Consider the following 20,797-nt stretch of genomic DNA (forward strand, 5'->3'; position numbering starts at 1 on the left):
AGGATCGGCACACCAAGGTGCTGCTCTAAACTCCACAGGGATCACAAATTACAGGTCCCCTCACCGACTCGTGTCCCTGCCCCTCACGTCTGGGGGGGAAATGACATGGATCAGATTCGACTGTAATGAGTCTGCCAAGATCACTTCTGCTGCCCCCGCACAAACCTATCTGGGAGACAAACTTCACCTTGACCCGGGGACGCCCAAGTCCTCCAGCCGGGGGACACTCTGCCTATAGCACATGGACGGAAGCATGACGAGCTGCCTTCACCAGAACAAAGGAACACGACGGTTTCCGTTCATGCGACCAAATCTCCAAATACTTTTTGTTAATCCTTTTAAAAAACACTACACAAGTACTGTAATACAGTATTTTTTAAAGGATGACAACAGAAGTATAATTTAAGAAGAAATTAGCAGAGCACTAACAAGTCTCCTTAATTGCTCACCTTTACAGCACCATTTACAGATCAGCAAATAAAAGAAGATACGGTGACCTCTGACTGTGTCTATAGTTTAAATATCCAGTCATATAACTTCAGGCTAATTGAAGATATTTAATACCCAATGGATAATGAATCAACTCGGCACAGCTACAGCGGCTCACCTGACCCATAATTAAATCATGAATGTTGGCCAAGTAACTGGAATTCAGATTTAAGAAACAAAATATTAATCGGAAGATTACCATGCAGGCTAAGACTTCATTATTACTGTTAAAAAAGAAAAGGAAATCTACGAGTCTGGCAATAAAGCCTTAAGCAGATTTCGTTTTACGTTAAGCACTAAGCCTTTTGTCACGGCCAACACCTGTCTAGTAAGAAGAACATAAAATATTGGTAGGAGAATCAAGAACACATAACCAGTTCCAGTACAAAGGACTAACCCTCATTTGCTTATGGTAATACTCTAACGGATGGCTTGGGTAGCAGCCCATGAGTGACGGCCGAAGCTTACCCTTTTGGAAAAGGGAAGTGTTTTACAACCTGAACTGAACTGTGCAGCCTCAAGATGGAGTTATATTCTCACCAATCCACTTACTTAAAAAAAATCTGAGTTGTTCCAATTGTTCTTGCTTTTTGTCAACATTCAGTCCCATGTTTTTAGGATGCCCTAGCAACCAACTCCCGCCTCTAGGGGGAATGACACGGCTACCCCGCTGCAGAAGACTAAAATCGGTTTGCAGGGTGCTGTATCAGACGACCCAAAGGTGTTGCCCACCGAGAACAAACACTACTGGATATTTTCACGTCTCTGTGAGGCAGAGGCAGTTAGTATTACCCACATTGTCTTAGTCTACAGCTAGGAAACAAGTCCGGGAATTACACGAGATTTAGCTAATAGCCTGGAGTATTTCAGCAAGCCACTGTCAAAACTAAAACCCCAAAGTTCCATTCAGGTTTTGACTCGCTGTGTAGAAAAATACACCACATTTAGTGTGAAAGGCAGACTGCGACCCCGGAGGCCTTGCATTAACAAAACCTTAATTATGGCCGCAACCAGCACCTGCTCCTAAATGGTTAACCAGAGCTGGCAGCCACTCTTCCCCGAGCTAAAAGAGAATCTGGGCTTCCCCCAAAGAGAAACCAGATGTTTTAACGGAGGGAAGACTGGACAACGACAGAGTCAAAGATGGTGGGACTAACGTCACGTTGAACCGTATCTGCTTCGACAAAAGGTGCTCACCATCACCGGGGCGCATGGAGAACTGACCGAGCCCCAACTCTGGACGATGTGCCAGTCGAGGAGAGCCAAACGCTGGAAGGTTCTAAACTCTCAAAGTTCAAATCTAGCTTACTCGCTTTAAAGTTCCCCAGAGTTTCAGAAACGATACTCATAAAGGCATTTCATTCAACCCCTTGCAAACATCGTACCTTGAGACATTTGAGTAAAGAAGGCAAAAGAGGTGCTTGGGAGAATTTGTGCTTCCACGGCGGCTGCAGCCTGATGACATGCCCCAGCAGCGACAGCGCGGGCAGCCGAGAGGCGGCTCTGCCCATGCACTCGTTCATTTTGTCCAAGAGATGCTAAACATGTAAAGGAACAGGAGAAAGAGGTCTCAGTAAGGCCAGCGGGGGGTGGGGGCGGTCAAGGAAAATGAGGGAAATCCTCATGCGAACGCAGCAGGGGACACCGACAGAGGAAGCCGTGACGTATGCCAGTCCCTCGAGTCGCCACGGATGGGAAGCAAAGGCCATGAAAGATCTTTAAAAATCACACTGGTACACTAAACACCGCTAAGTTTTGCCAGAGAGAGGGCAGCAAGCTGGCAAGTCCTGAAAAAGATCCCATGATACACATGTGCAAGCTGGGGGGGCCAAACTCCCTCACTCCTTATTAAAGTACAAATAAGCTACTTCTTCCAATAAGCGCTGGCCCCAAGCCTGTGGCAGGTTGTTGAAGCTGTGAGGGGATCCCGCTGGAAGCAGCTGCTTGTGGTACCATAGCCCTGTCTATACAGTTTGGCCCCAAATATAAACTGGGTAGTCTAGAAATTAAAATTCAACAGAACAAAATATCCTGGAAAAGCACACAACGGCAGGGTCTTCACATCCTGGTGAAGCCATCAGCATATAGAAACTCAACACGTGGGGCTCCTGGGTGGCTCAGTTGTTGTGCAACTGCCTTTGGCTCAGATCATGATCCCAGGGTCCTGGGATCAAATCCTGCATCGGGCTCCCTGCTCGGCGGGGCATCTGCTTCTCCCTCTTCCACTCCCCCTGCTTGTGTTCCCTCAATAACTCTCTCTCTCTCAAATAAATAAATTAAGTCTTTCAAAAAAAAAGAAAGAAACTCAACACTTCACCGAAGTGTGCAACAGCAGTGCTTTGTGAGCCATTTTCCACCAACAAAAATAAACACTAAGGAGCCCTGCACAAGCCTGGTGCTGGGCAGCAGGACTCCACAATTAGGCTCATTAGTTGTCTGGACCCACAGATTTTCCCACACCGATTAAGTCCAAAATCCTACTCAAAGCATGGATTTAAAGATGGGCACCTTACGGGTCAAGCTGTCATTGTACGATGACAGGAGTGGAATTATAGGATTTCCTGGAATAGCAAGAACTTAAAACACCTCTGGAATACGTTTTATTTTGTAAACTTCTCAGGACACATGGGTTCTGCCAATTATTTTTCTCTGCAGTTGCAATCTGGGAACAGGATCGTCTGTGGCACGGAGAAGCGGAAGGAGCACGCTCTCGAGAGAATGCACGGGCCGGGGGGTGTGCACAGAAGCTGTCACACGGGCCAGGGCTGGACTGAGCAGCCCAGCCCTGACATCCAGCGGTTACCTTGTCGTGAGGCTCTTGCAAGGTAGTCAGGATGTGCAATACCGGCTGAGAATTCGTTTCCAGGTAATAATCCACCAAGGTATTGACGAGCATCGGACCACGGTCTGAACAGAGGAAAGGGGAATCGTTATTTCCTTTATAACCTCAACTCGCTTCAAATGGCTGTCGGTCACGAAATCCAGAAAGTGTTTCTTAATGCTGCCCAAAGTTACATGACATTCTATTTCTACCCGTCAATCCACTGAGGTTTAACAATAGGATGATACCAGATTAACCTGCCTGAACATCCACGAAGGCACTGAAATGCTGTCTTCTCTTATTGATTGCCATCTTTGATTATAAGACGTAACCACGTCCACTGATAAGGGCTCAGATGACGTGAAAGTACAGGAGGTGAAAGTCCTCGCTACCGGCCTCTCTCAACCCACTCCTCAGAGACCAGCATCCCTGAGTCTGGTCCACGGGTTTTCCAGCCTTTTCCTACCTGGAGAACCACACACGTGCGCACGCGCACACAGAGCCCCTACGCCCACGAACACACAGTCTGAGCGCGTGTCTTCTTCCGCTTAACAGTGTTGCAGACACCCTCCCGCATCGGCCCCTCTGACCTGCTTCAGTCTCCCTGCGGACCTGGGGCCCCACTGCTCGGCTCTACAAGACTCACTGAACCAGTCACTTACTAAAGGATACTTGGGTTTTCCCGGTTTTCACTAAACTTCACTCAAGGCTGTAATGAAACACAGACTCTTGTCAGTGGGACACACGGTACATGCTTTTTAATGGATGACGGGTACTTCAAAAAGGCTGAATACTGATTTAGTCTCCTGCCAGCAGCAGCCATTTCTGTAATCAATAGTGGGTTTTTGTCAACCCAGTAAGCAAAGAAAGGTACTGTCGAAATTCCTGTCTCCCTGATTAAAGAGAGGTCACACATTTTTACACCAGAAATCGCATACGTGATTTCCGCACGGCATTTGCTTGAAGTGCTTGGGTGGGGGAGCAAGGGAGGCGAGATGAAGAAAGAAAGCAGTGACTCTGAAGCCGGGCCATGGGGTCATTATGTGATTCTTACTTAATAAGTCTGTGTGTCTGTCTGAATATTTCCATAATCAAAAGCTTAAAGCACACAGAGAGTGAACCTGGCAATAGCTGCTCTTTTCTCGGTGTTTTAGAAACTCTCCTTAGAAGATGAAAACCAACATCAGGAGACTGTAGTCACCCCCGGGTCAGTCTCTTCTGATGCGCAGACGGGCGCGGACGGGCACGGCCCCGCTTACCAGAGCTGAGGTTCTCTTTAAAGACAGCTGTCACGTCATCGCGCACACTCAGCACGGGGGAGTCCAGCATGGACAGGAGCTCCCCGATATTCGCTTGCTGGGCCATTGTCTTACACGACTGCGCCGCGCCGGGTCCGGGACGTGCACTAGCGACTCTGCGGGCTCTTCATTGGCGCCCCTACCAGACTGAGAAAAAGGAAGACACACGGTGGGACAAAATGGCCCCATTTCTCCCCATAAAAAATTGCCTGCAAGACAAACCAGGGCATGTGTTCAATGCAGTGAAAAGCCTGTTGTCCAGAATTCTGCTGAGGAAAGAAGCCAGGGTGTGAGAATAATTCTACATCGGACAAACTTGCAAAGAGGACATCTATGGAATGCACCCACCGGAGAGAGACGGGGACACCGCCACCAGTCAGAACCGTCGCGGCAACTTAATGCCAGGACCACAGCACAGTTTTTTACTTTGATTCCTTCTTCTGACTCTGCCTTGGGGTTTGGCCAAGACTATGTTTCCACCTCAAATCATCAATCTAAAAACTAGAAGAGGGCACCTGGGTGGCTCAGGGGTGAACCGTCTTGCCTTCAGCTCAGGTCACGATCCCAGGGGTTCTGGGATCAAGTCCTGCATGAGGCTCCCTGCTCAGTGGGGAGTCTGCCTCTCCCTCTGCCTGCTGCTCCCCCTGCCTGTGCTCTTAATCTCTCTGTCAAATAAATGAATCTTTCAAAAAATAATCTTTCAAAAAATAAATAAAAAGTAGGTGAGCTATTTTCAGAGAAAGAACTAAAAACATACCATTTTCCTCTTGACACTCCCACCAATGCCTAGAAGCTGGTCTAGCTTGTTAGGTCACAAGACCTTACATTCGATACCTCACTTGAACCAGGGACCACATCTTGGTATTTCACACAAACTCCTTGCCCCAGACATCGGTCACATTCAAATGCCACTGGTCACAGCCAAGAGGCACGAAACAGGGCACAAGGGTAAATCTGTCCCATTCAAAGACTCTACTTCTGCTGGTGGCGGAGTCGCTGACTGACCTTTATACAAAAACAGCAGCTCGTTCTCCAAGTGTCACTATCCATATTTACAATTATTTCTTTCTCTAAAGGTCTATTTTCAAAAACAAGCACAACCAAGGACCATTAAGAGATAGAACTGCACATCCTTCACAAACATCAGTGAATCCAGTCCTTACACCAGTATCACGGGGCTGGTTCTCTGGTCCCCATTTTATGGGGCGAGAAACAGAAACGAAGCCATCTGCCTGGGGTTGCAAAGCTAGCAAGAGGCAGAAGCAGAGAACTGAAATTTGAACCTAGATCTGCTCGACTACAAAGCCCTGAGCCCTTCGACATCAAGCAAACTCGAGGTTTTGATCCTTGAAGCAATTCTGTGAGGTAAGAAGATATCCTCTTTTACAAATGAGAATATGGAGAGTCAGAAAGGATAAATAACTTTGCCAAGGTCACCCGGTAAAGCAGCACTGGGATGGCTCAACTCCCAGGCCCAGGGCTGAGTCTGTCCTTGGTGGCCATGTTGCTTCCTCCATGCTGCTCCGAGGGGCTGGGGTAGCAGCCCTCCTGCTCCAGGCTGGGCCCAGACCACCTGGGGTGCCTCTTAGAAATGCAGTGTCCTGGCCCATTCCACAACTGACCTTGGGGCTTAGGAATCTGCATTTTAACAAGCACCTAGGGAGGAAACATTATGCTAAAGAAAAAGCGCACTGAAGAGTGAAGCGCCTCCCGAAAGAAAGCCAAATTTAAGCACCAACGGCCCAGAAACCGGTGAGTATTAACTATTATCTATGCTCTTGTTTAACGACAACCCTGCAACAGCCACTGATCTGGCTGTCCGTGAATCTACATGCATTTCTGATAACTAATCATGGCGTAGGAAGTTGCGGGCTCACACCTATGAATATAAATCTTACAGGCAAATCACGGAAGGGCGTCCATTTCAAAGGGCTTACAACTGGTAAGATTTTCTTATAAGAGTTCAGAGCTGAAAACAGACAGAAATTTCACCTTGTGAGTTGGATTAAATTAATTTTACAAGTGAAGAAAATACCAACCTGCCAGGATTTATTGTCCACAGAGAGAATTAAATGAGAGAACATACGCATACACTCAGTGCAAATAAAGACTCCGAGCAGGGCCCATCAAGTATCAGAAAGAAAACTAGTAAAAATCTTGGGGCCACCACTTTCAAGATGACTTTTTCGTAGCATACTCATCTGGCTAGCCCTCACATTCCTTTCTTCTTCGGATAAATCACAAATGATTCTCGGGCTTAAAAGCATTTTTGTCCCTAAGTTTGGTTTTGTTCCAGTAAAATTGCTACCTACCTAGTCTCAGTCTAGTGAGACTCTGAGTTTCTATTTTGTGTATTCAGAAGGCAGTAACGTCAGAGCTGGTCCCCAAATCCAGGCAGCCCGGAACACGGGACAGGAGTTCCATTCCAAACAAAGATGGCGCCCATCCAGTCAACTTGGCCATAGTCAGGGCTGACCAGCTTGGGCTAGTTCGCTTGCTTTTCAGTTTGTAAATGTCATTTGAGGTGTCAAAGTCTGGTTTCTGGCGCCTGCTCCTTCCAGATACTTTATAGAAAGCAAAAATAAGGTTTCATTCTAAACCACATTGGTACACTTCTGGCAACAAGTTTTTCTCTTTGGTTCTAAAATTCTACCTTTCAACCACATTTTTAAATCCTCCCCAAAAATATAAATCTTGGGTTTCAGGTGAGGTTCCTCATGTAAGTGCCCCAAAGTTTAAGGATTCTGACATCCAAAAAGGTCCTCCCCAAGAGTTTAATCATGAGCTTTTAGAATCATTCCCATGAATGGAATATCTCTTCTTTTAAAACTCATTCAAGTCTTTCTCGAGGGCTCCGTGCAGGGTGCTGAGGTGGAAGAGGGACTCAGCACACACAATGGAGATCTGACATGGGAGGAGGAAGCAGGCAGGGCTCAGTGGGTGCACCGAGAGGAGAGGGGGCCGGCGGGTGAGGCACACCCATGTTAGATGCACCTTCCAGCCTGGGGAAGATCGGCTGGGAAAAGTCACGTGAACGTGGGCACCACAGGCACGTGCAGCATCGACTTACAGCTGTGAAAGCCTCTCTTCCATTCTGGAATAACCACGTACAGAACACAGGAGGCAGGAGAGGCCGAAAGTCAATACCCAGGTTAGTACAGCTCCATACCATACGTGCCAAAGCAGCATTCCTCTAGGTGAGTGTCATCTTCAGCGGTCACATGTCACACTACAGTCTACAGATGACACTACTTGCATAGGGAGCCGTGACTTTCAACAGCCACTCCCACCCCAAAACCTGTCACTCTGCAGGTCTCCTGGATCTCAGGAAAACACACATCCATCAGTCTAAAGAAAACACTGCGGCGACGTCCTCGACTTCTCAGCTCTCACCCTCTCCTCTGATCTGTCAGCAAACCCCCTGGTTTTGCTATCCCCTTCGTTGTGGGCCCAGTCCAAGCCCCAATACCTCCCATCCTGCTCCCCTATGATGCATTTGCCACCAAAACACCACAAAGACTGAAATATGGACATCAGAACCCATCCCTCTCCTGTTTACAATCACGCAATGGCTTTCCACGGAGGCACTAAGAGCCAAACCCCATGAGTGGCCTAAAGGCTCCATGTGGTTTGACCAGCTGTGAACCCCCAGCCTCCGCCTGCTTCCTTCTGCGCCGCTCTGCCCCATCATTTCTCTGCGCTAGTCCCAGTGTCCCAAAAGCCAGGAAAACTGGTTCCTGCTCGAGGCCTCTGCCCTGGCACCTCTATCCCTGGAATGCTCTCTCCCAGATCCTTGCATGGCTGACTGTCACTGCGGTCTCTGCTCAAAACGTCACCGTCTCTCCTGACCACCCAATCGAAAGCAACAGGTGCACTGTTAGCGACCACCTTTGAATAAACCAAGTTTAAACTTTACAGCTGGTCATCAGATTCAACTGACCAGAATACTCGGTATGATCGCAACATGCGGGGAAAATAGGCATTCACCCAAGTTTGACTGGAGCCTCTACATCTGGCCAACAACTGGCTTTGGTCTTTAGAATGTCTGAAACTTGAACTGTCAACTGCCTACTTCGGCAGCACTTCTAGCGCCCCTGAGTGTGTGTGATCAACAACTATACGTCGTTACCATGATACCAAACACAGGCGATGTCCACAAGGTGCACAAGACATGCGTCTAGAATTACTGTTAAACATCTGAATGTTCACTTTTGAATAAAGGTAAACCGCTCTGGCCGTAACATCCAAGTTTTGTGTTTTATAAGTTGAAACTCTGTCAGTTTAAGTACAAATGTATACTGATGAGAACAATAAAAGCTCTTTTAGTTGATCAATGTGACTTTTTTGTTCAAAAACAATTCAGAACTTTCAAATGACTAAATATGTTAACTAGCAATACGAATATTAAAAATACCTTTACAAATAAGAGTAATTACTCTTTGTGCCAAATGTTTATAAAAATTTTAATGACAGATGGCTAAGAGAAAATTATATTTTAATTCTAAATTTTATAGAATTATCTTGCAGCATTTATTACAAACAAAATAACCTTTTAAAACTGCATTTAACTTACAGTCTTAATTAGTAGTCTTTCCAGAAAAAGTCATATTTGGGAATATTTCCCATCTCATGAAGATGAATAAAAAATAAAATGTCAACCTGTCACCTCAATTTTATGACATGAAAAAATCCAAAATCACAGTCAGCAACATCCATGATAAATCTTCTTCGAGCCAAACATAAAGAATATAAAGAAAACAATGTTAGTAAAAAACTGAAATCCTAACACACTTTACAGTCACTAATCAAATTTCCAAACAGACCTTACAAAAATGCCTTAGGAAGACAATGTCTTGTAGTTTTGTGTCCGTGAAGGCTAAGAATGTAAACAAAAAGCTTATCAACATGATGGCCACAGGTCGTCAGCAATTATTAGCAGCTAGGGTCGCCTGGGTGGCTCAGTGGGTTAAAGCCTCTGCCTTTGGCTCAGGTCATGATCCCAGGGTCCTGGGATCGAGCCCCGCATCGGACTCTCTGCTCAGCAGGGAGCCTGCTTCCTCCTCTCTCTCTGCCTGCCTCTCTGCCTACTTGTGATCTCTGTCTGTCAAATAAATAAAATCTTTAAAAAAAAAATTACTAGCAGCTAAAGATGAAGGATCCGTGAGGCTGAGCCAACCTCTGAATCCCAGATAGAGGTTCCCTCTAGAAAACAACCTGCCAGGAACTTCCCTAAATTACATCCCGCTCCGTCCATGAAGGTTAGCGACGGGACTGCGCTCGGCCGCTGGAGATGAGCATCTGCTCAGCATCACACACGACACGGTGACCACAGGAGCAATCTGGCTCCTAGTCCTAACAAAGTCATTTGCCTACAGTAAAACTCCAAACTTTACAAGTCTAGCTACTGAAATGTCACCCAGTTGCAGTACTGAAAAATGTGGAGTAAATTTGAGGTTTACGATGTGTGTTACTCAGAGCTGGGGCTCAATGACATGAACACAACCACTTAACGCTGAGTTCAAGTCCACATTCCGCGGACTTCTAGAGAAGGGACAGTGGAAGTACACATGGAAACGCTGAAAATGTAAAGTCTGAGAAAGCTCCACCTCCTTGTGCGAGAACGCTGCTTCGGCCTTCATATCCACAAAAGCCTCGTTATATATGAAGGATATAGGCTGGGACCCTGAGAATCCTCCAATCCCTAGAAACTGTCACAGCATATCATTCATCCCAAACGCTAATGAAGACAATTAATAAATAAAGCCAAGTGAAGACGTAAAGGCTAATTCCCAGCTCCGGGGTCCTCAGCCCACAATGTCCATGAGAATCGCGTTTACAGAACCCCAAAGCACAGGCCCCGCTCCAGAGCAGGTTAAGGGGTGCGGTCAAGAGAGCACAGGTGGAATTTGCACGGAAATCCAGGTGGATTTGCACAGCCGGGGCTGAGTGCCTCTGCACTAGGCAAATGATTTGCTCCAACACAAAGTCTTCGATTTCATTTAGGGTGAAAACCAAAGCTCGCTGCTGGACGGAACTGGTCTGAGTCATGGGTCCGCCAAGTGCAGCTACACCACCTTGGGAAACTCAGCCAACATCTCAGCCCCATCCCTCATCCGTAAAGTGGGGCTACACCACAAGTGTCGCTGTGAAGAAGAAAATGAGTAACACATGCAAGGAAAGCGCTCAATACAGTGTCTGGCACTGAACGAGCACTTAACAAACCCTGGGTAATTTGACGAAGTACTTCATGCCACGGAAGGACCAGTTCCCAGCAAGTAGCTAAAACCAGAACTGTTAAATCCTGAGCACAAACACACACACACACACACACACACGCCCCTTCACAACTGTACAGGCGAGCAATTCCCTTCTGTCCTCTCCCACCACTGCACCGAGTTTATACCTTACCTGTTCTGGGGACAATTGCTGCTTCGGTTTCCAGTGCTGTCAACCTGGTGTCTTTCATGGTCACTGAAGGGAAAAAACACATGTAACGCACACAATAATCTTACAATGACATGAAATCCCAGAGGCACCCTGAGGGAGTTTAGGGTTCACCTGGCTCGACCTCCTTCCTGCTGCAGCCCTGACAGGTGGCCGGCCAGTTTGCACCGGAACGCACGCTTACAACAGTGGGCGCACGGGCCTCTCTCTGTCTACATTTCTGAACAGCTGGTTGCTGGAAAATTCTTTACATTGTGCTGAACTTATAATCTCTGCCTTTTGTTAGCTGTTTACTGGAGCTATAAACAAATGGGCAGGATGGGCTCTCGAGTCCTAGAGTTCCGAGGTACAGTCCCAGCTCTGCCACGTATTAGCTGGGCCACTTCTCGCAGTTTCTCTCAGGTGCCTAACGTCTGACCTTGTTACTTCATCTGGAAAGTGAGAAGAATAGCGGCCTCTACCTCAGAAGGCCGTGTGGGGTTACACAAGACGATGCCTCCAGGAGCCCCAGCATAGCACAGGGCACGGAGTCATCACCCAAGCAGCCCCGAGAGCAGGAACAGTGCCCGGTGCAAAGCACTTAGTGGGCTTCCCTCTGGTGGCCACCCCCGGGCTCCCCTCCCTCCCTACAGCCTCACCCCTCTCGCCTCCCCACTCCCAAGCTAAGCATTCACCCCTAAAATCTCAGCTTAAACACTTGTCCCATCACGCCTAGGAGGCTCAGTCGGTTGAGCTTCCGACTCTGGGCTTCGGCTCAGGCCGTGATCGCAGGGTCGTGAGATCGAGCCCCAAGTAAGGCTCTGTGCTCAGGGGAGCCTGCTGGAGACTCTCTCTCCCTCTGCTCTTCCTCCCACTTGCACATGGGCGGCCACGTGCGCTCTCTCACTCTCTCACAAATAAATATATCTTTAAAAAAAAATTTTTTTGCCCCATCAGAGAAGGCTTCACTTCCCTCCACTCCCATGCCCCAGACTAGGTCAGGTCCCCTGTCATATTTGCTTAGCAGCCTATATTTCTTTGTGTCACTTACCACAACCCAATTAAATAAGCGTAATTAGTTACTGAACACGTCTCCCTCATTGGAACAGCAGCTACACCCAGGGAGAGAGAGCAGCTCAGTCAGTGCGGCACATCCAGCGGCCGCCACGGTGTCTAACTGCATGGAAGCCGTTACAGTAGTTCTTAAATAAACGTATGAGGCTGAATCCCGCCTTCAAAACAACACAGACCTTCATCTGATCCCTCCACAGGAAAAGCATAAAATATTTGCGGACAGCTATCATTTCTCTCCCTTCTTCCTCCCTTTACCATATGTCTTGTCTAAATGATCTCCTATTAAATAACCACGTTACATACGTCTCTACAAGTACGTTCCAATTCGCCTTTAAAACGTGGGCCGTTCAGGCTATTTTTAGGGACGGTCTGGCCACGAGATGGTAAGTTCCACGAGGACAGGAACCATCTGTTTGGTCCCCCAGTGGACACCCCGGGCCTACTGCAGCACGTGGCATTCGAGAGGCAAAGACACCGTGCGAGGTCCAGCAAAGGCTTCAGCAACGTCTCTGGTCGCCGATCCAGGGTGGGAGGCAGAGGACGGAAGCTGAGCATCAGGCGCTGCGTCGGTCCAGTGAGTGAGCACGGGCAAGCCTGCCGACGAGCCCTTCACTACACTACGATGCTCAAAACCCAGCTCGAGGATGGACACTCTCTCACTATCAAAATCTCGTGCCCCAGACGACGGGTAATTACATCTCCCTGTGGAGCACACTCTAGGAGGCATTAAACAGCAGCGGGTCTTGGTGGCACACTCCAACTTTACGTCCCCTGCTGGGAGGCAAAGGGCCAGCCAGAGCATTCGGACAGGGAGTGCCTGCCTGGCCAGTCAATCAAGAAAAGAACTAGAGGGGCGCCTGGGTGGCTCAGTGGGTTAAAGCCTCTGCCCTCGGCTCAGGTCATGATCCCAGGGTCCTGGGATTGAGACCAGCATCAGGCTCTCTGCTCAGCAGGGAACCTGCTTCCTCCTCTCTCTCTGCTTGCTTCTTTGCCTACTTGGGATCTCTGTCTGTCAAATAAATAAATAAAATCTTAAAAAAAAAAAAAAAAGAAAGAAAGAAAGAAAAGAGAGGAACTAGAATTACAACACAGATGCCTCTGTTATCCAGGACCTCAACATCAACTGTCAGTCCAGCGGGTCACACAGACTTTCTGCTACAATTCATCCTAGTTGGATCTTTTACCTGAAAAGGAACATCCAAGGCAAGGGTAACGCTGGGACATACGCGAGATGAGCTCTTGCAGCCGCCTAGCCAAGATCGCCGTCCTAGACAAAGGGACTGGCCCAGGAAATCAGAACGTTTTTTGTCCCAGGCTCAACATGAAGACTTCTTAAATTCTTTATCGCTAGGCCAAAAAACTGTTAATGGTAATAAACTGTCATCAGTCTAAGGCTGGCTTGTCAAAGGCTACTTGCATTATTTATATTTTTAATTGTTTATTTACTTATTCATTTATATTTAGACCCTGCCCTCTGGAGTACTACTCGCTAAAATCACTCTGGTCAGTCAAGTGAGATGTGACCTTGAACTTCTGATAGGAAGTGAGGGATGAAGAAGGCCCTCCTCGAGGACACGTACCCCTAAGGGGCGTGGCAGGGAGCACCTATCAGAACCTAACAGGATCACGCCACACTCGTTTCTTCAAGAGCCAAATTAAAGAAGAAATATGCCCCCAGATCTAGATTTTTCCTCTTTCATATCTGACCCAAAAGCTGTGTTCTCACCTAAAATCGACACTGTGATGACACTTCCTAAGAGCAGCCTTTTTGAATAAATTAATAAATAAATAGTGGGTGGGTTTGAAGAAGAAGAAGAGTGCCCTGTGCTATCAGTAATTGAGGTTAAAGACCACAGGTCAGGGCACCTGGGAGGCTCAGCTGGTTAAGCATCTGCCTTCGGCTCAGGTCATGATCCTGGAGTCCCGGGATCGAGTCCCACGTTGGGCTCCCTGCTCGGCAGGGAGTCTGTTTCTCCCTCTGACCTGTTGCATCTCATGATCTCTCTCTTTCTCTCTCTCTCTCTCAAATAAATAAATCTTAAAAAAAAAAAAAAAAAGCACAGGACAATTTGTTTTCACAGTTCACCTTAATTTGATTCTTTTTTTTTTTTAAAGATTTTATTTATTTATTTGACAGACAGAGATCACAAGTAGGCAAAGAGGCAGGCAGAGAGAGAGAGAAGAGGAAGCAGGCTCCCCGCGGAGCAGACAGCCCGATGCGGGGCTCGATCCCAGGACCCTGGGATCATGACCTAAGCCGACGGCACAGGCTTTAACCCACTGAGCCACCCAGGCGCCCCCTTAATTTGATTCTTAAGGTGTTTGCAGATAGATGGCTTATATACGTAGGATTACACATGAACTTAACATGGACAACAGCCACGGACAGTTGTCACTGGCAGGACCCATACACATGTTTTCACATCTCTCTGCGCTAGGCCAGATGCAGTACAAGCCGTGAGAGGGCTAACAGCTATCTACCTCTTTATGAAACGCTAGTGGCAGGCGCAGAAAATGCTCTTACAAAGCATTTTATCTGAGTATCAGCTGCACGTCCAGACTTTTGGAAGGCCAGCACGGTATGTGGCCTTCTGTCCTAGGACTCCCCGGAACTGTACACCACATGGCCTGAGATTTTACGCACACCTGTCTACGACGAATACAGTCAGACAGATGTCCTTCGCTGTAACCTGCTGTCCCTACTCGGGTTTTTCATCTATAAACTCAAAGACAATTCAGATAAGGTTCAGGCACAGACTATTTCAGTATCAAGTACAGGACAGGCAGGACAGAACCATCCCACCATTATGTTAATAACAAAGATAACAGTAATCATCATACACTAGGACACTATTGTGTTCAGCTCCGGCTCAGTAACGGACTCAGGTGATTTCTTAGGACAATATTCTATCAAGTGAACCAAGCCACCTTCAGCACAAAAGCATCCAAAAAGGATAAGATACTAGCTCCGATTCCCTCTTCCCACAGACACACAGAAGGAGAAGCGGGTAGGAAACACCACTTTGTATGTCAGAGGGAAGCAGCTGATGGCAAAACCTGCCAAAACGTGTAGTCGTGGGTGACTTCCGCGGTCTCACAGCGGCAGGCCCTCTCAAGGTCACCGAACTGGGGCAGGGGAGCTCTGGATTTGCCATTCAGAATTTTTTGCCATCAGGGACCTTGAAGGACAACTTGCTGAAGCTTATACCCTATTTTGAAGGTGAATCTTGTCAAACCTGCCTGCAGGGACAGAGCTTGATTTCAGTAAGATATCGCTCTTCTATAAATGTTTCTTTTAGCCTGAACAAAATTATTTACTGAGAAAATAAGGTCAGACAGATACCATGTATGCTTCAAAGAGTCACTCTACAAGCTTCCCCTAAAAGAAATCTGAGCAAACTGTTAAGATTTCTTTAAGTTTCAAGTTCATGGAACTAAAATAGAAATACCGTAGGGAATAAGGGCACAGGGTTTGACTGACAGTCTAGGACAGTGGTTCCAAACGCCGTCCTCGCACCAGCAACAGCAGCATCACCTGAGGATTTTTAGAAATGCACTCAGACCTCGCACCACACCTCTGAATCAGAAACTCTGGGGGTGGGGTCTTCTGGGTCATTCTGATGCCCACTAAAGGCTGAGAACCACTGGTCCAGGAAGAAAAAGGATGATGCCAAGAAACACTAAAAACATATATTTAATAAATAATTTTATAAATACTCTGAGGTTCACAAGAGAAAAAAATACATAGTGCATAAACCTTGGAAAAAAGCCCAGTGGAATTCTGCCAGGTGCTAAAGGTACCAACACAGACTGAATGCCAGGCCTGACAAGCATTTAGCAAGTTCCACACCTGAGATCTCCACTTCTGATTTTTTTAAATGTGGCATTTAAGGTTGAATTCCCAGGGAAGTGTAAAGAATCTTTCAATATAAAAATTTAACAAGAGGATTTATAATACAAACAGCACACAGGTCCACCTTTTAAAGGCTTGGGTCTTTCTACCTACCGGTTTTTAAAAAAATTGTTTTTAATAAAGCCCAAGTCCATTTTTAAGACGAGCAATCTATCTAGAATAATCAGTTGGGCTGCAGGCTGGGTCCATAAAGTTCCTGAATGAGTCTGTATGAACTGTTTGATAGTAATGAGATAGGAAGGGATACTTGGTTCAAAGCTTCCCACGGATTTTCAGAGGGGAACTGAGGCCCCCCAAAAGTTAAGAACCACTGACCTATGAATTAGTTTATGAGATCAGCAGTTCATGTTGTTTATCAACATGAAAGATGAAATGTTTGGGCTCTGAAGTCAACCAAGAGGGTTCAAATCCCAGCTCAGAAAGTGAGTAAGTGACCTTAGGCCTGTTTCTTCATCTCCCTATCCTATCCTATCTCTTAAGGCTGTGGGGAGAGTTCAAGGGCATCAAGCATGTCAAATGCTTAGCACAGTACTAGCCACTTAAGTACTCACCAAATAAAAAGGCTTATAATAGTATTGCTACTGAACAAAATGTATTGCTGGGTCCATAAGTCTTAGCAGTCTCCTCATGTAACAACTTGTATGTGAAACATTGATAAAACCGTTCCATAACTTAATATGGATACACTTTGCGTTCGCTACTGTGCTCCGTGAACCACTCAAAGTAGCACAGGTCTTACCAAATGCATGCAGACGTTAACGTCACTACATCTGTTCTTCCTTATCACTCCCTACTGGGCTTTCCATCACCAACAGAAAGACAAAATTGTCCCCTGCTACTCAAATACTTCATGGTGTCTTTACTTTAGAAAGTGATCTGTGAGTTCTAGGCCAGTAACTACCATGCCTTGTTTTGTATCAAAGCTAGGTTTTTAAGGCACTTTACTCATTAGATGACATTCTGATTCATTCATCTGTTACCTTTTGCTACTTCCCTGGACAGAACAAAAGTTAGCACTGCACAAGGGACAAGAAGAAACTAGCAAGGTCCTAACATCATATGCCTTTTTTATATTAAAAAAGGTATTCACCATTTGGGGGGGGGCTCTTTTATTATTTACCCCCTCAAAAAAAAACCACACATAGACATTAGATATTAAATGACTAATTTCTTGTAACTATAGGCTTAAAAAGTAAATCAGAGAAAGAAAAATCTCAAATTGCTGAGAGGAGACCTCTTTCAGACCAATTTAAATGGCGAAAAATTAGTATTGTCATGCAACCTAAATTATACTAAGCACTGAGGGAAAAAACTCAAATGCGCATGTATGCTAATTATATACACTTTTTTTTAAAGCAAACAAGCTACAGGTCCGAATGTTATTGAGTACATTTTGCTTTCATGCTTAATTTCAGCTACTTATATGACAAACAAAATTAATCTCCCAAAGAGAGACTTATAATATAATGAACTTACAGGGAATTACCTTTTTAAAAAAATCATTTGATATAAAGGAAAGTACAAACAAGTCATCACTCAACGGGTCAGGCTAAGAGTCACCAATTTGCTTAGTTATTATAAACCCATTAACACTTGGATTCAATTTACTCAGAATGTTTAGCTGAAGCCCCAGAAGGACTTGAAATCCCAGAAATTTATCAGAAATCATCTAATTCACAATTCAATTCTCTTATCTCAAAGATGAAGAAACTGAAACTCAGAAAACTTCAATGGCTTTTGAAAAGTCAAAAGCTATTCAATTTTTAGGAAAAGCTTAAAATGGTTGATGTGTTGCTGTTTCGGGTTCATTTGCATCCAAGAGTGTACAATTAATTCCAGGAAAAGCTAATTTTAGTCAGCTATGGCTCTGGAACCGGGAAAAGAACATCCCTGTACCCTAACAAATGGTGAAAGAAGACAGAGCTACGAGATCAAGTCAGCTGTAATTCGGAGCCCAAAACTCACTCACCACTACCCACACCAGAGTTTAGAAACTATTTTAGGAAATGTCTCTGCAATACATTATACATTAAAGGAAAAATAGCCAAATTGATACTTGAAACCACTGGTCTTCAACTTCTGGTGTACATGAGAATCACCTATGACTTCTTCCAAAATATATTTTCAGGGTATCCTTGAAGACCAAATATGTAGGGTCACCTACTACGAAGCCAGACATCTGTGCATGAAGGTTCTGATGAACATTACTGCTTTGAGATCTCTTGTTCCCCACATGTTCATTATTCAGTAAACACTACATAGACAGGTCTGTGTCTGATTTGTCCTAGTAAGACTCCTCAGTTTCAGCTCACAACTGAAACCAAGCATGCACAAAAGGCATCAGGTTACACCACAACAGCAGCCGTCCAGGATATCTTTGCTCTTAGCCCAGGGAGGGAGAGTACAACTGAGTCACAGGACTTGACACACTCCAACTTAACCGAGATAAGTGAGAAAGCTGTAGCCGCCTAAAAATCGAACTAGGAATTTAGAAACATACCAAGTCTTTATGACACCAGGAAATGCATGAAGTGAAGAAAGCTTACATCATCTACCCTTCCAGGCACGTGATGTAAGAGTGTTTTGGATAAGATATTAACTTTAGTAAGAGGATATTTTCATTTTACATCTTCTATAAATACTCCTTAAGTTTACACCAGGTGGTTGGAGGAAGATTCTGCAGCTCCCCAGGGCAATAGCAAAGAATGTTTCAGTGTTTCTGAGGAGCCTCATTTGCCTGATGCATGACTGTTACAGGGACATTTCCCTGCACAACCTTAAATCAGCTTTCGCATTTGCATATTCCAGGTTTACTCAGGAATGTTCAACTTAAGAATCACAGGTGGTTGTTCGGTAAATCAAGGGCTCCCAGAAGATTCGGTTTTATGATGCTTCCTGAAATTTACAGCTCCACTTTGCCAGCATGTTTGAATTCAGATGACTCCAAGTTGATCCCCAAATTATAAATCAAAGTATCTCAGAAGAGTATTATTCTATTTTAGTACTTTTACAGCTTACTCTGTGTAAAGTGAAGTGCTATTTCTACGCTTTCCATAAAAAAACCAGCAAGGATTTTAGTAGGCCTTCTTTCTGCAGTAAACGCATCAGTTTTACAAAAACATCAAACACTTGCCAGCCTAATTTAGACTAACATATTTACAAGCACAACACTGCCATCCCAAACAAGGCTAGAGTGTACATGCACCTACAGCTATATACCTATACAGCTAAGGTATATAAGCAGATGTACCCCTCTTCAAAATTACACACACACACACACACACACACACGCACGCACAGGCACTTACGCACAAACTCTGGCCAATTGATTAACAGAATGACAGGCCGGCTTTGGTCAAATAAATAAATGAGAGGAAAAACAGTTGAATGTGAGTGTAAATCGTGACAGGAGCACAGTCTTGGAACACACGGCATAGCCCCAGACCCAGATTCCAGCCCTGGCTCAGATAATCGCTGGGGTGTGACCTTGGGCAAGTAACCCTAATCTCTCTGGGCCTCAGTTTCTCGACCAGGGAAATGGAGGTGTTAACAGTGGCTGCCTCTTCCCTTTGTCGCAAGCACTAAAGGAGATGATGACCGCAGAGCGCTTCCCTGGTGAGTACTCCAGACACGCGAGCTGTTGTCATTAGGGGGACCGCGCCCCCTCCCAAGCAGTCCCACCCCCAAATCCAAAACACACGAAGCAAAACTCTTCAACAGGAAACACAAAGAGCTTTAATTCTACAAGCTCTCCCGTACTGCGGGCTCTTCATCCTCCAGTTCCTCAAATGAATGAATGAGCGTCTAGGAGTGGCTCTGCAAATAGCTGTCTCTCGAGGCTCACCTCTGCTGACTTTAAGGTAACTGTCTTTCACCATCAATTAAACACCCACAAGCGCACCCGGAGAGAGGCCCCTAGTCCTGCCAGTTTCAGCGGGGACACCGAGTCCAGGCGAGTCTCCGATGCCCACAGGCAGCCTCCATTCATTCTCCTCCCCATCCCTGACCCCTCTCCTGAGGCCCCAGGACCAGCCGCCCTCCCCCCACCGGCCCTTCCCCTCCGGCCAAGGGTCTGTCCCCTGCCCTCCGCACCTCGCGAGAACCTGTCACCCCACCAAGTGAGGGGCTGACGAAGGGGCCCACCTCACCCCTGCCCTCGGCACGGCGCCCCGGGGGTGCAGCCGTCCCCTCCGCCGCCGAGGAGGGGCGAAGTGCGGGCCCGGCCCGCCTCTCCTCCGCAGGGACTCGCCAGCTCTGCGGGGCCCCGTCAGAGATAGCGCGTAATAAGAGGGAGGGGAAAGCTCTCCGAACACCCCTTCCCGGGGTTCCCTCTCCAGCAAGTGAGCCCCTTGCCCCAGCCCCTCGGGGCCTCCCCGACCGGGGTCATGGTGCCAGGACTTCCCCGAGAAGCCCCCATGAAAAGAAGGGGGAGACACCCCCATACTCACCCACCGTCTCCTCCCCCTCAGCTGTTTACCTCACAGTTCCTCCAGCCTACAGGGCGCCGCCATCTTGGACGTACAGCACCTCCCCCCGTCGTGAAATGTCCACGGCCGCTGCAGCCTCCGCCACGAAAAAGAGTTCCCAGTTGGGTCTCGCCTCCCTCTCGGCCCCAGTGACAGATGACCGCAGCCGGCAGCCCCTTTGGACGGAAGAGGCCGTCCTGTTCATTACTGATGACACGGGTCAGTCGAGAAAGGACGCAGGAGAGTTTGGAAGGTAGGGGGGCGGGGACGGGCGGAGGGATCCCAAAAGGAGGCCGCTGAGAGATCTTGTGAC

General features: G+C 46.7%; 1 protein-coding gene across 2 annotated transcripts in view; it reads right to left on the bottom strand.

The window, feature by feature from the left end:
* TSC1 (TSC complex subunit 1) overlaps positions 1 to 20,549 on the bottom strand; it is a 45,858-nt gene extending 25,309 nt beyond the window's left edge. The window contains exons 1-5 of one of the 2 annotated variants that reach the window (XM_080820731.1): positions 20,496 to 20,549; positions 11,017 to 11,079; positions 4,570 to 4,755; positions 3,293 to 3,396; positions 1,875 to 2,027 (exon numbers count right to left, since the gene is read on the bottom strand). In XM_080820731.1, coding sequence (XP_080676857.1) covers positions 1,875 to 2,027; positions 3,293 to 3,396; positions 4,570 to 4,675 — 363 coding nt within the window. In that variant the 5' untranslated portion in view covers positions 4,676 to 4,755; positions 11,017 to 11,079; positions 20,496 to 20,549. Of the gene's footprint in view, positions 1 to 1,874; positions 2,028 to 3,292; positions 3,397 to 4,569; positions 4,756 to 11,016; positions 11,080 to 20,466 lie in introns of both variants that reach the window. The other variant, XM_080820730.1, reaches the window with a different exon arrangement.
* Positions 20,550 to 20,797: the final 248 nt, after the last annotated feature.

This window comes from Martes martes (genome assembly GCF_963455335.1).
Source record: "Martes martes genome assembly, chromosome: 12".
In the NCBI taxonomy this organism is placed as follows: Eukaryota; Metazoa; Chordata; class Mammalia; order Carnivora; family Mustelidae; genus Martes; species Martes martes.